We start from the raw sequence: 21,406 nt of genomic DNA on the forward strand, positions 1-21,406 counted from the left end.
GCTAAACATTTTATTTGGAATTGAAAATGGAGGCAAATGTTAAATTGTTACACAAACTGTGCATTGTAAACATCTGTTGGATTTTTTTTTTTTAGCTACTTTAATGGTTCATCTTTGGCCCACAATATGTACACACACACACACACACACACACACACACACACACACACACACACACACACACACACACACACACACACACACACACAACCACTCAGTTTTACATACCGTGGCTGGAATTTGGGGTGCATTCACCTTGAAGAGTTGCTTATGGAACATAATTATCCATTTTATATCCATGGGGATAAATAATGAATAAATAAATGAATAGAAGGTAGAGGTCAGGTAGTAGAAGTCAAGTGATCTTATCTTAAGAGTTATCTTGAGTGATTTATGATAAGTGAGCAAACGGCAACAAATGTCTTACTCAGCAACACTTTATTACATTAAGAATCCAATCTGTGAGTTTTCCTCTGCGGGATGCTCTCTTTACCACTAGATCACCCTGCTGCCCCAGGAATCCCACTCATGCTGAGCTGTTGGGAAGCAAATATTTGTTTAAAGTTGCTGTTTGGCTTTACTTGTTTGGTTGGTTGACTAGTTTATGACGAGCAAGGCATAGTTTCCAAGTTATTAAAGAGGATGGCGAAAGTGTATTCTGCTTTTCGATCTGCATGAGGATGGTTGGATAACTTTTGTGATATTTATCGCCCTGTGGAGTTATGTTATTATAGGTTGTACATTTCTGTTTATATAATACTCTCCGGACAAATAATCTGCTGTTTTTGAGTGAACGGATATGTCCTGACTCCTGCCGGTCATTTTTATTGTTGTCTGTTAATGAAAATATTAATGTACACATTGGCACAGTTTTGACTTGGTGTTGTGCGGTTGTTTAGTTTTAAGGTAATATGTGATGTATTATTAAAGACTGAAACTCTCCACCCTAAGTTTGGGTATTGATAAAGTTAATTTACGTGAAATAACTCCTTCGGCCCCTCCATAAATGCCACAAACGTATGGCTCGAAGAGTTAACCAGGGCTGGGTAATAAACCCTAAACCTACCAATCCAAACATGCCCAAGCATCAAGTTTAATAAAACTGTCAAATATTTGAGGTTCCCTTCAAATGCGTCTTGTTTACTTATTCTTTGATCAGATATTCCTCGCTGGCTTGTATTGTATTTTGTTTGTTAGTACAGCTGCTCATGTTAAAGCTTTAGTGCGTAACGTTTTGATATTAATAAACGTCTGTTACATTCAAGCCATTGCCAAATGAGTTGCTACAAAGCTAATTAAGACTATCCGCTCCACACAACTCTCTCTGTATTTCTCAGTATGAATATGTTGAGAAGATTGTGTCGTCCAGTGACTTTCCCGCGCAGAAGCTTGAGTGAAGATAATTACCTTTTCTGAAGATTCCATCATGTTAATTTAAACCTCAGTGTTCTCTTTGGCTACTAGCAACTGCGTGGAGGAGGGGTGGGGGCGTGTGCGCGATCACGTAAGGCTTGTATCATGTGGAGTCGCCAACAGTTTTGTTGTCAATACTTAGAATTCCTCATGTGACCGACAGAAACTAGGCACTATGGGCTCTATCTTGCACCTGGCGCAGCGCAATGCCTGAAGCAAGTGTCTTTGCTATTTTAAGACCGTCCAGCGCCCATGTTGTTTAAATAGCAAATGCACCTGCGCCCATGGGCGTGCTGGTCGTACAGGGAGGTTTGTTCAGGTGAATTCTTGGCGTATTGCTATCTTGAGGCAGCGGGAAGTGATCATGCCATTGACCAACAAAAACCTCATCTAAAGTCAATTGCTCAGCATTTTATTGTTATTTTAACAGCACATTAGTAAAATGCGTGTAGGCTTATGCACAGCACGCGTACACTATGCTTGTTACACACACACAGGGAAGCGCAGCAGCACACACACACATGCAAAACATTCCAAAAAAGATTTTCATTTTCACTGTAAATGCATATCGGTTCCAAATATCAGTTATCGGTTTCATTAACCACTAATAATCGGTATTGGCCTTGAAAAAACAGTATGTGTGTTGTTGGAAGTTTTTGTACAAGTTACTAGCTCATGTGTGCCATCTGGATCACTGTGTTTTCAGCAACTTTACAACATCCTTGAAATGAAATGAACAAAGGGCACCTGTTTTTCAGTCAGTACAAAGAATGCAAGAAAAAGTGAAGTAGTTAATCCATGCTGTGTCCCAGCATGTGAATGAGTGTCTATAGTGCCAGTTAACAGTGAAACGTCTCTCTTTCCCTCCACGACGATTTACCTTTACAGACATGTACACAGCCATCGCCTAGGCACAACCTACACTGCATGTGGTGTCAACAAAAACAATGAGCGCCCAGTGCCATCAGATGCACATTGCAGATGACACACAACCCTGTCCAACCTTTCTTTCTTCACACTAGCTATGTTTCCATCGACCCGTTATTATCCAAATTAAGTGATATCGAATGAAAAATGCCTTATGGAAACAGTAAAATCCGACTGAATTTCATGAATATCGACTCAAATGAAATACGTTCGGTCTCATCGGATTTTCTCTTGATCGATATACGGCTTATGCGATAAACGCTGATGGAAACGTTATTTGCCGAATAAATAATGAATTGCGATTAAGTTTTAGGTCATTTTATGGTTGCAACCCGCAATAAAACGAAGGATAAGAAGTTTCAGTTCATTTCCGCCCAGTATTTTCGCTCTGTTTGCAAAACAAAAACAGATGTAAGTGGACAAACGCGGAGACGAGATACTTTTTTAATTTAATTTACCAGAAAAATATAACAGCTATTTTAGATAGCAAAAATCTAAGAAACGCCATCATTTATCAGGAGCTCACGAAGGAAATGACCAACAGTTACGACGGGGACATTAAACGCTTAACTTGAAAAAGCTTAACGTGGTTTAATGTATCTAAACAACGATCAATCATCACCAGATTTATCATGGTTATATCTTGTCATGAACACTTAAGCCTGTCAAAAAAACTAAATCGAAATCCAACGATTATAGAAGTTATCTCACGTTAATGTTTTCTTCATCAGTGGCCGTATTAATATTATTAATATGGCGAGGAAAAAGCTTAACGTGGTTTAATGTACCTAAACAATGATCAATCATCACCAAATTTCTCTCTCATATTCCCCATCATAACCACGGAAAACTGTCAAATAATCTAACCCAAAGTCCAATTATTATGGACGTTATCTGACATAAAGCGTTTCTGCTTCAGGGCAGCGGAGTGGCTGGGGGTTGACTCTCCACGGTTCTCATTGGCTTTATAAGTCCTAATGTGAAAAAGCTTAACATGGTTTAATGTACCTAAACAACGATCAATCATCACCAAAAAATCCTCTTCTATATTGCTCATCATAACCACTTAAAACAGTCAAATCTAACCCAATGTCCAAATATTATGGACGTTATCTGACACATTAACGTGAGATAACTTATAATCGTTGGTTTTCGATTTAGTTTATTTTGACAGGCTTAAGTGTTCATGACAAGATATGACCATGATACTAGTGATGACTGATCGTTGTTTAGATATTAAACCATGTTAAACTTTTTCACGTTAAGCGTTTTAGAATGTCCCCTTACGACAAGCCGTGGGACGTCCTGCGGAGTAAATGGAAGGCGCTCAAACAGCGATACACAGCTCAAAAAAGAGAGTTGTCTCGCAGCGGTGCCGGAGGGAAAATCTAAGGCAAGTTCCACCTTTTTGATGAGCTGGATCATATCCTCAGCCAAAGGTCCATCGGAGCTTAGGCTATAGCTTGGCTTCTAATATTAACAACTACTTTTGTCTAGCAAAACTTTGTTCGCAAAAGTTCGCTTGAATCTTGTGCGATTCAGTTCAGAAATGAATGGAAACACCATAAAATGTCTCAAATCAATTCGATATACCAATTTAATCGCAAAACAGCATGTGACGTCATTACGCACAGGTTTTTATTCGCTTTAAAGCTGTTGGATGGAAACACACTTTCACCAGCTTTATTCGCATGAGTTTTTTTACCGAACTTCAGATAATTCGATTGACAAGTGGATGGAAACTTAGCTACTGTCATATTTGGTATAAGATGCACAGTAGATAATACAGAATGTCTCCTGCTTGAAGGAACAATTTCCTTCTTTGATTCCGCAGTTACTTGACCCTGTTTAATCAAGCAAAGGTTGCAGAATTTTGTACTTAAAATACAGTATGTAATCGAACATTACCATGAGATGAAACTCAATGTTTTTGACCAATGCATCATGTCAGCTTGGAAAACGCAGACAAACACCAGTGCATTACACCATTCAAATAATGAGGTAAACGTATTTTAGACATCCCTGTGAGCAGAAACTATTGTGAACGCTCTGGTTTCAACTGTGTTTTTTTTCTACTCTCAGCTAAGTCTTAGGCAACTCTAAGCCGGCCTGCTATGATTGGTCATCTGCTAAGTAGGCAGGACTGGAGTGTTATTTTTTTGTTTTTTTTGTTTTTTAAAGCCACTGTGGTGTTTATGTATGTACATGCTAATGGCAGTAAAATATGTCATCTTAGCTGCCAATGTTGTTAAATTCTCCCCAATTCCGGGTCGTATTACTGCTGAAACATGTCTGATTGGGTAGTGTTTGGTTCAGAAGCCTTTTTCTGCCATTTTTGACGGTAGCAAGTGCTGCTTCGTTCACTACAATCTAACGTTAGCATACTGCTAACTAATAAGCAGCTACAATAGGGTTGGGCATCGTTTGGATTTTAACAATTCTGATACCAATGCCGATTCTTCCTTTCGATTCCGGTTCTTATCGATTCTCTATTGGATTCTCTGGCTGGAGTTGAACCGGGTCACATTTTCACAAATAAGAGGATCGTTTTATTTTGATTCAATGGTGGTTTGAAGTTTAACAGGGCTTTTTCAACGTAAAATAAGGCCACACTAGAGCGCCGCTTACTGTGCTCCAGGGCTGCAACACAACAAGGCAGCTACGGAAACCAAAATCCTCCAAACGATTCCAATAAAGAAACAATTCTACTGGAATCATAATTTTTGGAACGATTCCAAGTAGGAATCGGTTCTTGATGCCCAATCCTAGTAAACCTATTCTAGTACAAATACAAAGTATAATCATGAAAATGCTATAGAATAGTTGCCCTTTTAGAAGCAAGAATGAATAAGTTACTCTGACAGTTCTTACGTCCTGTCATTCATGTATTTCTGTTTCCTCCTCAGGAGTTTTACGACCATGCGAAGACACTGTGGCAGGATGAGGGCGTCAGGGCGTGCTACGATAGATCCAACGAGTACCAGCTAATCGACTGTGCACAATAGTAAGTAACCAGCTACATGGTGACATGATCTCTACACTGAGGTACCGGTTTATTAGGTCCACCTGTTCAATTTAATACAATACAGTATTATAGTATGGTAAATGGAGTATTTTCAAAGCTTATAATGTTTCTGTGTCAGAAAGGTGTGGAATCAACTCTGGTCAATTTTGAGGATGTAGTTGGTGTTGATTGATTGGTTTGTCTATACTTTGTTGCATTTTTTTTGTTGGTATTTTTATATTTAGTTTTGGTGCACACTGCCAGATTACAAGTGAACCAGGGCAAGCAAAGTCAAATGGGCCTGGGACATCCTGGTGGTTCTGTGATGTTAGAGTACTTTCATGCAACACAGCAGTGACCCGTTTAGTTTTATGTACACTTTTGGCCTAATAATTGACAGGTTAAAGGTTGTACTATTGTATTATACAGAATATAATATATGCCAATATGTTTTGTGATGGGAGGTAATTATTTAAATTATTCAAAAAGGAGCGGTGCGCGTGATTACGGAAGGCTTGTATCATGAGGATTAGAGCTGTAATCGGGCCCGACAAGGCCCGAGCCTGACAGCTCTTTTGCCTTTTGTCAAGTGAGTAAATTATACATTTTCTAACAATTTATTCATGACTAACGTACACTATAGACCACTTGGAAGTTGGAACAAAGAAGCCTCCGTTTCACCTCCTCAGCATCCATTTTCGCACTAATCGAAACGCATCACCTGACCGCTCATTTACCGCACAACCCGGAGCGTAAGCCCGAGCCCGGTCCGAGCCCGTGTAAAATGATAGGGTTCGGTCGGGTTCGGGAAAAAAAAACTTCAGCTCTAATGTGGATGCAGCAGTGGTGTTGTCATGCTTAGAATTCCTCATGGGGGCGACAGAAACTATGCACTATAGTTTTAAAGTTGAGAGAAGTCACACCATCCTGATTCCAGTCCCTGAAACTGTATCTGAACATGATAGGCTTTATGTCAGTTTAGGACACACAGGCTAGCGTTTCTAGAGTTAGGTGGATTTCCTGTTTGTCCGGTGTTCGAGCTTAAGCCCTTTTGATTTTATGCAAACCAGCTCAACCAACACTTGCCATTATGACACTTTATGACAAATTAAAAAGTAGCCTACATCAGCAACCTGTGTCGACGGCGTCACAACACTAAATCCAACATGTATTGCATTAGTAACAAGCAGTGTTGGGCAGTAGTTTAACTACTTCTATGTAGCATTGTTGTTTTCGTAATCAAATAGCTTTTTCAGTAGCTTAGCTCTTTCATTGGTTGAGTACTGCAGTAGCATCCACCCGCTACATTTCCTCAAGCGTTTCTGAAGCTTAAGCGCAGCGGAGCGTTCTGCTGCGATCTGAAATAAAATGTACACAATGTAAAACTAAATTGGTTTTAGACTCAAAACAACGTCCTTACATCCAGAAAAGTGTGCATTGTAGGGTAATTTAAATGTTTTGGATTATGTCCTTTGGTTTAAAGAAAAAAATAACTGAAATTAACAGGGTTTCCCCAAGGAAATTCAGTCAGTCAGTTAGTTAGTCGAGGTGAGGTAAGCACTGCCTTGTGATTATCAAACTGACTTCAGTTTGGTGTCTGACCTGCAGTGCAGCGGTGAGTTTTTCTCTCACACATCAGCACCTTATTGTGACCGACTGGCTGTTTGTCACTACTTTACTTTTTCCAGCACAGGTTTTCTTCTTTCCTGATGTGTTGCTCTGATTAATTACTGTAAAGCGACTGTACAATGTGATCTATCAATCAGACAGATTGATTTAATTTCAGGGAAGATGGTGTGACTCCTGCCGAAAACCAGATTTTACAGCCTCTGTGCTATTCGTATTTGTTGTTACTTGTTTATTGCAGTGTCATTTCTCTCTCTTGCCTATACAACGTAATCAAAAGGAGAAGTCATACAGAATGAATGGAATACAACAAACATGCCTGATGTAAACTTTAGACAGCTTTACAGTATGTGTTGCGTATTGTAAAAGATAAACTCTTAGAAGTACACAGTGTACATTTATAAAGGTGCTATAGGATTTGCCTCTTTAGTAACCTCTATTGGCAGCTGTGGGACACCGTCACAAGCTTTGGTCCTAGGTTTAGATTTTACTTAAACCTCCATGTGTACCATGCAAATGTTATTATAATGTTATTTTACACTGGCGTACAGTGTAAATGGATTCAGGTCTCTTTCCTGTATAAACTGACAGACAGATATTAAGTCAATGCACAGATAGAACCAACATCCAACCAATATTTTACTTGGTTTGCATCTGTAGTTTTTTTTTTTTTTGGCGAAATATCAGCAAATAGTTAAAGCCAAGCCGAGTGCCTGTTTATGAAGCTATGGACCTTTTTCCACAGCAGACATTTTGACTTGTCCTAGTAGGAAAAGCACAACTGAAATTGATAACCTTAACGATGGCTCAATTCCATCAAGTGTCCCAGGAAGCTATTTCAGTGAGTCAGCATGCACAATACCAGCGCCTCTCCTAAGTGGAATGCAGCCATCATTAACGGTTTTAAACACACCTGTGCTTTTTCTACTATGACATGTCAACATGTCTGCCGTGAAAAAGGTCTATAAAGGCAACACAGGAGTCACTGGCAGTGATCTCAAACATTTGTAAATCTTAGACGGAAATTATGTCAGATACTGTTTCAAATAGTTCAGTTGACAGTTTGTTGAGCCCTGTAGTTATCTAGGCCCTTCACTGCCACCTGTCTTTAAGACTTCTGTTCTACAATCACCTCTGCCGTCCTTTTTTTCCCTAGGCATTTTCACCCTGTATAATCTCCAAAACATAACCTTTTCATTGTCATATCTAAATCATACATATGTATTTGCTTAAAGATCTAGGACATCTCAAATGTGTTCTTGACAGCTCAGAATTGAGTATCTAGTTATCATTTCCAAAGTAAAGGCAGGTTAAAAACACAGAGATGAGAAATATTGTAGTGGAAAAGTTTTAATGTAACGGCAGCAGTTTGCAGTGTTTGGGATAAAACATGGCCAAGGCTGAGTCATCTACAGATCAGAGGATGTTTATTGGTGGAGAAGGGGTGATGAGTGAGCAGGATACCATCGCTGCTCAGCTGTGGACTACAAGCCTGTAGCCTGAACTGCTTTTTACTAGTAAATTACTCTTGGTGAATATTATGTGCATTTAACTCAGCACTTCAGGCTGCTATGGTGTTTTGGGGTTAGGGTTAGTTTACATGAGGAAAAACTCTTCTCTCTCTACCCCCCATTTCTCCTTCAGGTGGTTGCGATGGTACAGTCCAGTCTTTTGTTCCCTCCCTCCTCGCTTGCACATCCAGCATAAAAACACAAGCTCATCCTCTCTTGCTTTCTTTTTCTCCTCAGTCTTCTTTTTCTCCATCTCCATCTGCCTGTCTTTTTCTCCATATCCATCTGTCTGTCAGTCTTCTTTCTGGAGACAGTCCAGCCGCACTAGATTGGGAGCTGATAGACTATTAATAGTGCCTGTGGTTGGGTCTCCATGGTAACCATGCTGGAGGCCAAGGCGCTGGGGAGCTATTTTTGAAATCTGCTCTGTAATGTCAGACGCCACTACACTTTCATTCTCTGTCCTCTCTCATTCTGTGTCTGACCCCTTTTTTCATGTTCGCTCTCATCTATGGATGTCCCCGACTAAGAATTTACATAGTCGAATCAGAATCGTCAAGTCGTTCCTGTCGACGACTGATCGTCAAATCATGTGGGGGGTGGGGCTTGACATTAATAAGTGGTACAAGGGTGTAGAAGATTAATTGAAAATAGTTTGGAGCGCTCGCGTGTCCAAGCAGTCAGCAGCTGTCCCCCAGTGATGAGAAGCAGAGCGCACAGAGCAAAAGTCTGTTGTCCTGGTCTTGACTTCATTTACAGTCCTCTTGTCATATTTTTCTGTTGCAAACGTTGCCTCTGCTTCACCCAGCTTGCTGGTCTAGTGTGCAGGATGTGGTGATCATGGGGCGGACGGATCATGCTGTGGGCTGCGCATTGGATCACAGCTGTGCTCCTGTATCTGGCAGTGGCACAGTGGCCATTCCAGCGATCAGGGTTACAATAATATGTTCATCCACTACAATTGTCAATATTACCAAGCACATTTTCAGCTCTGTTTTCTCAGCGTTTAGCTGTTATGTGAAAGATGCATTTACGCAGTTTTTTTTTTTTTTATTATTATTTTTTTTTTTGAGTTGCATACTACGCAGGAGGTGGCGGTACACAATAAAAAGTGAGGGTAGTCATGTAGACAACACAACTTGCATCTTACTTGGATCATCTTTTACTATTTCAAAGTGCACCCACACTCTTTTCCCAGACATTTTTCAGTTAAAGATTTAAATCCCTGCCGCCAAGATGTTCCTCCATCACGGATCATGGAAAGTAAAACTTAAGTCTGTCATGGGGCGGTTGGATTTATTCACGCATATTTGACAGCATTATATGTTGATATTTATATCATAATATGCTGTATATTAACTTATTGGGAGAAAACAGGTAGTGGTGTAAAATCTGACATAGAGCACCCCCATATTGCCAAAATGGCATGATCCTTGTTTCATAACACCTTTGCCAAGATTCAACCTACTCTCATCTCTCCTTTACACGTGCACTTTCCTTGAGCTAGTTTTTTCTCTCTTTCCTTGAGTTTCTCTTTTTTTTTTTTTAGGAATACACAGATTTGCTAAAATCCTCTTTCTGCTGTGAGATGAGAAGTTCACTGCTCATTTCCTTCACCCATGTTGCTAAAAGTGATTTAGTCTTGTGCCTGTGTTTTAGTGGAAGATGCGAACATTTCAGACTAACCAATCAAACCAGAAGTGGGCGACTTAGCAAGTCCATAGTTTAATGAAATAGTTTCAACTTCAAGACCCAGGAGTTATATATTTAAACTTATGTTTTCATTTGATGAGATGGGATTACATTGCACACATTAATATTGTTTTGACCACTCTGACCAGTCTGTCTTTTAAAAGGAGAAATAGAGTAACAGTAATAGAGCTTATGATGGAGAGTCAATCTTTCACTGGATATAAAGACAACTTGTATTTTGCTTTAAATGTAATCTTTTGACAGGGTTTGAAAAAGGGTTACTAAAATTATTCGGTTGATAACTTGATAAGGGACAATAACACTTGAATGTTTCAGTCATGTCTGGGGTTTTGACTGTTTTCAAACTTTGTCTCTGTGGACAACTGTGCATACTGTAGCAATCCACCATCTTTGGATAATCCACCATCCCTGTATATTTCTTATCGGTTGCATTTTACATTGAACATTGAAGTTCAGAGCCTGAAAGATTCCCTGGGAATGCTCCTCCACATGATATTTAGTCGTTTCCAGAAGATTTTCAATCATGGCAGATGCTGCAGGTGGCCTACTTCCTCACACTTAATAACTGCATATCAACAAAACCATTTCATCAGTAGGCAATGCAGCATTAAAGTAATAATAGTGCCACACACTTGAAGCTCTCGGAGTTTGCTTGTGTAGGAGAGCTGGATTTCTTCTGACGCACAGACCTGAAACCTGAAATGACCAATACTTACACAAGTGAAATAAGGTGTGTTTCTCTTGTTTTCTTTGTCGTCCTGATCACGTGTAGGTAAGTTTATTCCCTTCTGGCACATTGGAGTGCTTTAATGTCGTCCCATGCTATTGAACAAGCAGGGAGGATGCCTCTGCCTTTGTTTGTTGATGAGGATGCCCGCTGCATAAAAGTACTCTGTCATGTTTGGAAACTGTTCTTTTAGTTGTTTGATACTGATTGTGGTGCCTGAGCACATCTGTACAAGTCTTCTTCAACATTGGAACTGCAATCTGTTATAAAAAAATATACATTATATAATAATAGTGATATTATCCCCATACCAATGTTCTTACTTTTTTTTCTCTTCTTTCTCTTCAGCTTTCTAGACAAGATCGACATTGTGAAACAGAGTGACTACACTCCAACAGATCAGGTGGGTGAAACTCTGTCAAATTAACAAAACCACACACTTCATTATGCGTTTCATATATTAGAGGTATTTCAAGATGAAGTGGTTTTGAAAGTTTGATTTATATTCATCATTAATAATTAGTCTATTACTGTTTGGCATAACTAATAACCCTTACTCAAATGTCAAAAAAGGTACTGTGTACTAACTAGTGAATTTGTTTTCAGTTAAAATTTTTATCCTGGAGTAGAGCAGCATAGCGTTTTTACGCTGTTCATCAAAGCCCATCAACCATCAAAGATAAATTCTATGTAGTCTTTTTTTTCCCAAGTTGACTTATGCAAGCCTCAAAATAGGGGCAGAAAATAAAAAAAAATCTCCTGTCCCAGTCCCTTCAAGTTTTTTTATTCTGATCTAGAAAATAATTGCAGGCCACAGAAGCAATTTGCAGAGTGTAAAGCTTGCTGAAGATTTACAGTGTAGTCATTCAAATTCTGTAGGATATTTTTAAGATCTTGGAAACCGTTTTGTTACAATTTCTGTTATCTTTTACCAGGATTTGCTGCGGTGCAGAGTTCTGACTTCAGGAATCTTTGAGACAAGATTTCAAGTGGACAAAGTTAATTTCCAGTGAGTAAAAACATAAAGGAAAGGGCAGGGAAATAACAGTGTATATTGGTACTTCTTACTAACCTGACTCATAGCTTCAGTATATAAAACATGTACAATGACTCAGGATAAAAACACATGAGAATCTAAGATGTACAGTTTCTCCACACGATGGCAGTATTTCGCCTGTTAACACCAATGTCTCTTGTTTAATTTACACAGTATGTTTGATGTTGGTGGTCAAAGAGACGAACGCCGTAAATGGATTCAGTGCTTTAACGGTAACTTGTTTCTTTCTGCTTCCTCTCACTTCGCTCCACTCATGTCTTTTTCTCTCACTGTGTCTGATTGATCTCTGTCCCCTCTCTCGTCCTTAGATGTAACGGCCATCATCTTCGTGGTGGCCAGTAGCAGTTACAACATGGTGATCAGAGAGGACAATCAGACCAACCGTTTACAGGAGGCCCTCAACCTTTTCAAGAACATCTGGAACAACAGGTTAAGAGACATAGATACTGGATCCATCTGCATGTTGTTTTCTGTCACTGTAGTAAGTAAAGTGGAAAAAAGTGCCTTTCAAGGGATGACAAGGAACTCTATCTGTAGATTGAAAATCGGAAAGCCTTTTCAGAACTTAGATATTTTTTTATCGCAGACAAATAATTTTAATCGATCAAGGCTGGGTAACCTTTTTAAACCAGCCATCTTTTTCTCTTGAATGATTGCATAACCAAGTGTGGGGGTTCCCTAGCAACAAACGCAGCATAACACCAATCAAGGGTAGCTCATGTACTTTATTTACAAGTTACAGTGGCGTGTAAGCAAATAAAAGTTGCAGAACGGTGGAAAATTACCAAAACTTTTGGCAGCATGTCTCACGTCACAGAAGAAATGGTGGTCACTGAGTTTAATGACTCCATTAAAATGTATTCGTCCTAGTACTGAATCCACACAGTCAAAATGTATTCCCTTTGCTTTTCTTTTTTGCTGTTTAGACTTTTCAATAAACAGAACTAGTTTTTGTGCAGTTGGGCAACCATGCAGACACTTTGGGATAACTAGTATTTTCCAGGAATTATCTATCTTTTAATGTCATCCGCTGAAAGACCCACTGGCCCCATTTGTATTAATTTGACCAACTCTAAGCGGTGATTTCTTCTCATGTCGTTCTTCACACTAAGACACAGTTTGATAGTTAAGTGTGTGATGTTGATTCATGGTGTTTTGTTCTCTTCAGGTGGCTGCGGACCATTTCTGTCATCTTGTTCCTAAATAAACAGGACCTGCTAGCAGAGAAGGTGCTGGCAGGGAAGTCCAAAATCGAGGAATACTTTCCTGAATTTGCTCGCTACACCACACCTGACGATGGTGAGCAGTTGTACCACAGTTGTGTCCACTTCCAGATACTTTTGACCTCGTATGGCCATTAACTTAGACAGGAAGGTGTGAATTTAGTTCACCATTAATTCTCAGCAACACTATCCGTATTAGTAGCTGTACAAATACAGCTGGTCTTTTTCAACTTGTAAATATCTCCTTTGGAAACTGTTTCTTTAGTTCAGGAAATCGTGTGATTATTGTTTGTAAAGTGGGGTGACCAGACTCCCCAAACTGCCTTAAAAGAGTCCCAGCTGGAAACTGCTCTCTGAAAAATACCAAGATGTCCCAGTTTTCCACCACCTGTTCCAAATATGTCTCCGTTTTTAAAAATCCCTTGCTTCTCACTATAGCCTTGTGCTTCCACAGGGATACACAGACATACTGTGATAGTTCTGCTTTTAGTGTAAAGTCATGCTTTTTTTCTCCATCATTTAAACAGCTGTGCAAATACCGGCTCAAACTCTTGACTCCTCCAAAAAATGCTGCCCTATCAAATAAAGGCCTAAAATGCCCCCACCCCCAACAAAAAGAAAATAGGTCATCCTTGATACACACCTGTGACGTCATTCTGTTCTCTCGCATTTGATCACAATGACATAGAAAATGACTTACTTACTCAACTTGTTACAAAATTATTCACATCATTAGCCTCTCTCTCCTCTTCCAGCGACACCAGAGCCTGGAGAAGATCCACGTGTTACAAGGGCAAAGTACTTTATAAGAGATGAATTCCTGGTAAGTGCAATGGGCTTAGGTTTTGCTTTTGTGCTTTGTAATATGCAAATTTTAAAGGGTAAGGCTGCATTCAGACAGGATCAAGTGCTCTGGCGAGAAGTCAGTCCTCCCATTCATTTGAATGGGGGTAGTGGGTTTAGGCTGCAGCGCTGGGGGCCACAGGGTGGTGCTGAAAAAAAGTTGAGACCATGTAACCAGCGATCAGACTTATCAGTCCGATTTAGGCATCGTGAGAGTCCCTTTCAGTAAACCGTAAACATCCCTGTCTCTCACTGTCACAAGAAAGTTTAAAAAAAACTATGAGGGCAAAGAAATGAAACCCAAGCCCTTAACTGCCAGAGATGTGCTCATAGGTTTCTTGAAAATAACTCATTCAGGATGAATAAAGCATAAAACATGACTAATCGACTAAAGAAATCTAAGTTGACTAAGACCAAAACGACCGATAAGTCGACTAATCGACTAAGAGGGAGCAGCCCTAGAATGTCGAGATCGTGAAAACGCTTTGATGGAAATTATGGAATTATTGTAAAATATAAAGTCTACTTGTGCTACATTGGGGAGTTGAAGTACACAACAGGATGCCACACAAATGGGCCGTTTAAGTGACACTCCCACACTGCGGCACAACCCTGTGGAGAATTCCCAGAGCTCCTGAGGCTATGTCATTGTTAAAGTGCCCATATTATGAAAAAAACACTTTTTCTGGGATTTGGGGTGTTCTTTTGTGTCTCTGGTGCTTCCACACACATACAAACTTTGAAAAAAATCCATCCATGCTGTTTTGAGTGAGATACGGTTTCTGAATGTGTCCTGCTTTCAGTCTCCTAGTGAGCTGTTCAAAATCGGCCTCGGACTGTGACGTCACAGTCCGAAATGAGCTGGCTAACCACAACAGTTAGCTCATAGCGTTAGCGTTAGCTAACATGCTACGTGGTTCTCAATAGCAAAGCACTGCTACAACACACACAAGTTCACCATAATCTACAAAAGAACTACTTACATGTGCGCCCTCATTTAGAAGTCTCCCAGCTAATCCTGCCTTGTAACTGACCAAAGTTGGAGAAACAGGCTTTCTTTTACTGTCTCTAGAGCTAGCTAGCTGACATGCTCTACATCTGAGCTACTGCGCATGTGCGAGTGCAATCAAAGATAGTAGTGAAGAAGAAGATGAAAAGAGGTCTCACTCTGTAGCTAAAACAGAAACCAGGTGAAAAGAGGATCTGCAGCAGTGAGAGAGAGCTGTGCAGTACAACAACAATATGGTGTTTTTTGAAAATTAAACCATGTAAACCTATTCTGGTACAACCTTAAAATACAGTTATGAACCTGAAAATGAGCATAATATGGGCGCTTTAAGTTGGGTACTTTTAAAAATGTATTTTCAGTAAAAAACTAATGGGCTTGGGTCTGACTGCCACAGATATTGTTGAAAAGTGTTCAGAGTCTGTCTCATGGGATTTGTTGACAATTAACAAATATATAGAATCATTTAATTGGGTAAATATGGCATGATCATGAAGGTGTTTGTGCATTGTATGTCTCTGCTTTACATATGCTCTGTTAAAAATAAAAAAAATTGGAGACTGCTGCTCAAGGAAACCTTGACCAATCAGCAACTGTGTTAGTTGTAATATACACAGTGAAATGGTTTCTTACTTTTTCCATTTACAGAGGATCAGCACAGCAAGCGGGGACGGGAGACACTACTGCTACCCCCACTTCACCTGCGCCGTCGACACGGAAAACATCCGCCGTGTATTCAACGACTGTCGAGACATCATCCAGCGGATGCACCTGCGGCAGTACGAGCTGTTGTGATGGGAGAGAAAAAAAAGTGTTCGCCAAAAACACATCGGACTATGAAAAACCCTGAACCCTGAGTCTCGGAACTCCCCTCTTCCACAGAACTGTGTGAGCTCTTGTAAAGGAATGGGGGCCAAAACACACACATACACACACACACACACACACACACACACACACACACACACACACACACAGTTACAGACACACCCTGAACCCAGAACTTCCCTGATGCAAACTCCCTACCTGCAGTAGACACCGCTATTTTTCTGGAAGGGTTTTAGGGGTTAACACATACACAGACTCGGATCTTCACCTTCAGCCATACTCCCAGCTTCACACATCTCAACATCATATATCGTCCCCATACACGTTACCCTCACCTTTCTAGAAACCCCGAGTGGCCCAGTCTGGACTGTGTTTCCTGCAGTGAGGAGGGTTTGAGAGCCGCGGTTGAGATTGTGAGATTTTCCTCTCGTTGAGGTCAGAATGAAGACTGAGCGAGCTACTACGTCAGTGCAACTGGGAAAGCAAGGACTGTTGAATTACTGCAAATAGAGAATAAACATGTCACAACAGATCAGCTAAACACTGTATCTAACAAAAAAAAAAAAAAGAAAAAGCACTGTGCTCAGGACTTGACTCAATCCGTGTACACCAATCCTTCCTATCACTTACACACATCCATAAATCCAACCACAGGATCTGCTTGCACACAGAAACGTATCACATGCTTTTTACTGGACTGCACAACCGGCTTGGATACGGAAACGTACTGATCTGCCGACAAGTGGCAGGCTGGTTGAGCGGTCGGTGGATTTTTTCCGGCACAGTGCTTTGAGATTGAACTAAGTGACTGCGCAGACGAGGAGCAGCGTTACCACAGACTAAACAGACCAGGGGTGTGGTCAGTTGGGTCCGCAGTGCGGGGGCAGGGGTTCACCTAAACAGGACAGAGCTGACTCCGATGTGAATTTCTCTGATGGAGTCTAGATAAGTTTGCCAGAGACAACGGCAGTCCCTCGACTTCTCCACAGAACTGTTATGCCACCGGACTTTGCCTTGTTGGTAGTGGAGCAAAATATGAGGAGGATACATTGAGTTTAAAACAAAAAGAAACACAAAAAAGCCAACTTTTATGGAACTTAACTAACAGAGGGCAAAAAGCATCCTTCTACAGTACAGTACCATATAAGTTAAAGAGAACTCTCATCTTGTCATGATTGACCCTGTTTTACTGTGTAGACTTTTGTGCCATTGTGCCCTGTATGCTCTCTTTCTTTATCTTTACTCTCTCTGTCTCGGTCATTCTCTCCTTTTTTCACCCCTCTTCTTTCTCATACGACAATTTTACTCTCCATCACTCTCCATCTTGACAGTTCTCCCCCTCCCTCTCATTTTCTCCTTGACTGCACCTCCTCGTCCCCACCACCACTACCACCACCACCTTCCCATCTGCACTTCTACCTTCCTGGCTGTGCTCTTTTGGTTTAAGAGAAAATAAAATAGAATAATCCTGAAATATAAAAAAAAAAAAAAGATAAACAACAAACGGGACACTAATTTTTTTTTTTTGTGGTCATGTGGTCAAACAGCCCGCTCACACCTCCTTGCCATTCCCTCCCTCTGCCATCCCTCCATCTTTCCTTCTCTCTCCTTCCTCCCCAACCTCTTGCTCCTTTGTACGTCTGTCTTTACATTACTGCTGAACTATTATTCTTGTACAGACTGTAAAATGTATTATTTTGTACAACTTTGTTGAAAAAAAATAACTTTTAGAAGATCCCTGTGCCTTGATCACGACTGTATGTGTGTAATGAGCTAAAGTGGGTGTCAAACTGCGCTGTATAGCTTGGCCAATCCCCTCCTAACTCCCAGCCCCTCTCTCTCTCTCTCTCTCTCTCTCTCTCTCTCTCTCTCTCTCTCTCTCTCTCTCTCCTCTCTCTCTCTCTCTCCCCGGGGATGGAGGACAACCATTCGTAGCTTTTGTAGTTTAATTTCTCTCCCCTATCCTCCCATTCTCGCTCTCTTTATGATTTAAATGTATATTTTTGAATCCATATACCCCAAAAAGATAAATATATGAAATGTATATGGGTTTAAAAAAAAAAGAAGTATTTTATTAGAATCAAATGAACCTTGACAAATTGTACACTTGATAGTGTGCGTATTGCTATAACTTAAATCCTTTCAACTGAAGTTGTGTTCAGGTTTCATTTATTTTCTTTCGTTGACCTCTGCAAACAACATTTTGAAGGGTTAAAGTTAGAGGAGATGACAGATGCAAAGCATTGCTTGTTTCTACACAAATCTTATTCTTTTGCTAAAAACTGGCCAAAAAATTTGAAAAAAAGAAATTATTTTGAGTTTATTTTCTGATGAGGGGGATGTCCTTCTTCCTAGCCTTGCACAGCAGAGGCGGCCTGTACAGTATTAGCATATCTCTCCTTTCAGTGCCCGAGTCTTCATTTAATGTGTACATCAAATATGGGTCTCTACTTTCTGAACAGACGCTCTAAGAAATAAAGTTTTTTTTGGTGCAGACAGCAACAAGTCTGGGATTACACATGTAAACACACTCACAGACACAGGCAACACTACTTTCTCACATAAGCTGCATTTTTGCAATGTTATCCCTACATTTTCATCAGCCGGAAGGGTTGTTGTAAATCCAGGCTAGAGGAAGTTTCCTGTTTGTTGACCAGTCATTTCCTCTTCAGATATGCAGTGTATTTATTGGGACAATTATGAAGATTGTTAAGTCAGTGTCTGGCAGGGGGGCATCTGGTTTTGAAGCAACAATGTGAAAATTCAGGTTAAAACTTAAATAACAAAGTTGCCTCATTCACCATAAAAGTGTAACTGGTGGGTCTTTATTCTGCAGTAAGTCCCTGAAGGTTTAAAAAAAATGGGAAGTTCTGAATACCCAACTTAATTCTGGAAAATACTTCTGATGCATATTTTTTGATGTTTTGGCTGTGTCGTCATGACATTTTGAAATGACTTTAAAGGAAAGAATGTTCCTTGCTAAGTGTTAACACACAGTGAGTTAATCCCAAAGTGTTAAATTTAACTTTAATTAATCAAGACTAATAATTAATGTCTTAATCAAGACAAAACTTGACTCACCCTATAGGAATGTTTTGTGCCCAAGATGCTCAATATATATATAAGTCTCTGACCTCAGATTTGATCCAAAATACCAAGTTTTTTGTATAGCCATACTGAATTTACAAGTACATAATTTACCTTTTAATGTGTTCATTTTGAGCTGTGAAATGATTGCTATGCAACCAATAGAGTGAGGGGCAGTCAAGCTTGATCTACAGGAGCTAATTCACTCGGGTGGGCCTACCAACTTTCAAATAATCAAATAAGTTGATGTTGAGGGAAGTAGAAAATGAATTGTTGGTGGGAATAGTTGCTTCAAGAATACAGGAATAGATGCAACAAAAGCAGCAACCTAGCCTCTACCTTAACATTCATTTTTTATGAGAAGAGTATGATGGAATGAAGGCAGCAGTATTTCCCACTAGGGTAGAAATGAGGCCATTTGTAAAAGTAAGTTCAAGGTTAATAAATGTGACTGTGATCTGGAGGAAAAGGCACAGCATGGTAACCAGTTGTACCTGCTATATATCTGTATGTAATGTAAATAAATGTAAACTTTAGCCTACTATTTACCATGCTGTAACACTGGTAGAAGTGTCTGCAATGAAACGTGCAGTAAGTATAAAATTAAATATCTCTGAGTGCCAAAGTGATTACAAAAGGAAAATGTGGGCTGCAAGGCAAAATGTATCAAAACAATATGTGGTGGTAGGTTCTACCAGGCATAAGTGTAATTTATGCTTAAACCCCCGCCTCCTCTCTATTTCAATGAGGAATGCTGTGCCTGGCAAAGACACTTAACAGACATGTTGCTCGGGATAAGGACAAAGGTATGATTCTGGGAATAATGGAATTAAACATGAATCATGACTTTGTGTAGGAGTCTAAAATAACTAACTCAACTCCCAACAGTGGAAACTGATTCAAAACGGTACCTTTGTAGACCCCTGACTCAGCTCTTTCATGATTCATGTGAGGCCCTTCTCTTAAGACCAGATGTTACACACATACGGATGCATATTCCTTTTTAACAGAAGAAACAAAACTCAACTGTAGCACTTATGGGACATGACCCCTGCTATGAAGAGTATCAACCTGAATCCTATGTAGCACACTGTGTGTCTGTAGTTGAACCCTCTTGAATGTTTAAAGGTCCTATGACATGGTGCTCTTTGGATGCTTGAGGTGGAGGGTGGGGGTGTGGCCTTGACCAACTGCCACTTTGCTCGTTTGAAAGCCATGATTATTTCTCTCTCATGGTAGAAATTGGTCAAGGCCACACCCCCACACTCAACCTTTCCCCTCTCTCATCCTCAATAGCTACAGACACAGAAATGGCTGAATTTAGGGAATGAGACTTCAGATACAGTATTAGGGGACCACGGAGGCATTGCTCAACCAGGTGCACCTGGCCTGGGAAGGAAGCGCTTAAAAGCAGTTGTGCCAGCAGCAGAAAAGAGAGGCCTCTGGTATGGGGACTGCTGGTCTTGCTGCCTCTCAGCCTGGGATGTAACAGAACTAAAGAGCAGTGGTGGAAGAAGTATTCAGAACCTTTACAGGGCTGGGCGATATGGAGAAAATCAAATATCATGACATTTTTGACCAAATACCTCAATATCAATACCGGAATGATATTGTAGTGTTGACTATTGGTGCTTTCACAAAATATTTACACAATGAAATTTTTGAAAAATAATCATCAGTAATGTGGATATAATCACTAAGTGGGTAAAGGCAAATAATATAACAGTTACAACAGTCTGGTAAGTTCAGAAATGACATCACTTTACTGTAATGCAGCCTTTCAAACCAGGAAAAGACAACAGTTATGCCAGATTACGATATTATGATATCCTAAAATCTAAGACGATATCTAGTCACATATCACAATATAGATATAATATCGATATATTGCCCAGCTCTGGGGACACGGTGGTACGGTGGTTAGCACTGTCGCCTCACAGCAAGTAGGTTGTGGGTTCGTACCCCGGTTGGCCCGGCCTTTCTGTGTGGAGTTTGCATGTTCTCCCCGTGTCTGTGTGGGTTCTCTCCGGGTACTCCGGCTTCCTCCCGCCGACCAAAGACATGCGGGCTAGGTTTATTGGTGTCCCTAAATTGTCCGTAGGTGTGCATGTGTGAGTGAGTGGTTGTTCGTCTATGTGTGGCCCTGCGATGGACTGGCGGCCTGTCCAGGGTGTACCCCGCCTTTCGCCCGACGTATGCTGGGATTGGCTCCAGCCCCCCCACGACCCTGTGCGCGGGATAAGTGGTTGACGATGGATGGATATTGCCCAGCTCTACCTTTACTTAAGTAAAAGTACTAATACTACACTGTAAAAATATTCTGTTACAAGTAAAAGTCCTGCATTGAAAATGTTACTTAAGTAAAAGTATGTAAATATCATCAGGAAAATGTACTTAAAGTATTAAAAGTAAAAGTACTCAATGCAGAAAAATCCTCACAT

At 40.3% G+C, this 21,406-nt stretch overlaps 1 protein-coding gene across 1 annotated transcript in view; it reads left to right on the forward strand.

The window, feature by feature from the left end:
- The window catches only part of gnas (GNAS complex locus), a 33,447-nt gene extending 15,067 nt beyond the window's left edge, over window positions 1–18,380 (forward strand). The window contains exons 5-12 of the mRNA XM_039801748.1: window positions 5,247–5,344; window positions 11,270–11,324; window positions 11,857–11,930; window positions 12,132–12,190; window positions 12,287–12,407; window positions 13,147–13,277; window positions 13,957–14,024; window positions 15,699–18,380. Coding sequence (XP_039657682.1) covers window positions 5,247–5,344; window positions 11,270–11,324; window positions 11,857–11,930; window positions 12,132–12,190; window positions 12,287–12,407; window positions 13,147–13,277; window positions 13,957–14,024; window positions 15,699–15,845 — 753 coding nt within the window. The 3' untranslated portion in view covers window positions 15,846–18,380. The remainder of the gene's footprint in view (window positions 1–5,246; window positions 5,345–11,269; window positions 11,325–11,856; window positions 11,931–12,131; window positions 12,191–12,286; window positions 12,408–13,146; window positions 13,278–13,956; window positions 14,025–15,698) is intronic.
- Window positions 18,381–21,406: the final 3,026 nt, after the last annotated feature.

The sequence above is a fragment of the Perca fluviatilis genome, chromosome 5 (genome assembly GCF_010015445.1).
Source record: "Perca fluviatilis chromosome 5, GENO_Pfluv_1.0, whole genome shotgun sequence".
NCBI lineage: Eukaryota > Metazoa > Chordata > Actinopteri > Perciformes > Percidae > Perca > Perca fluviatilis.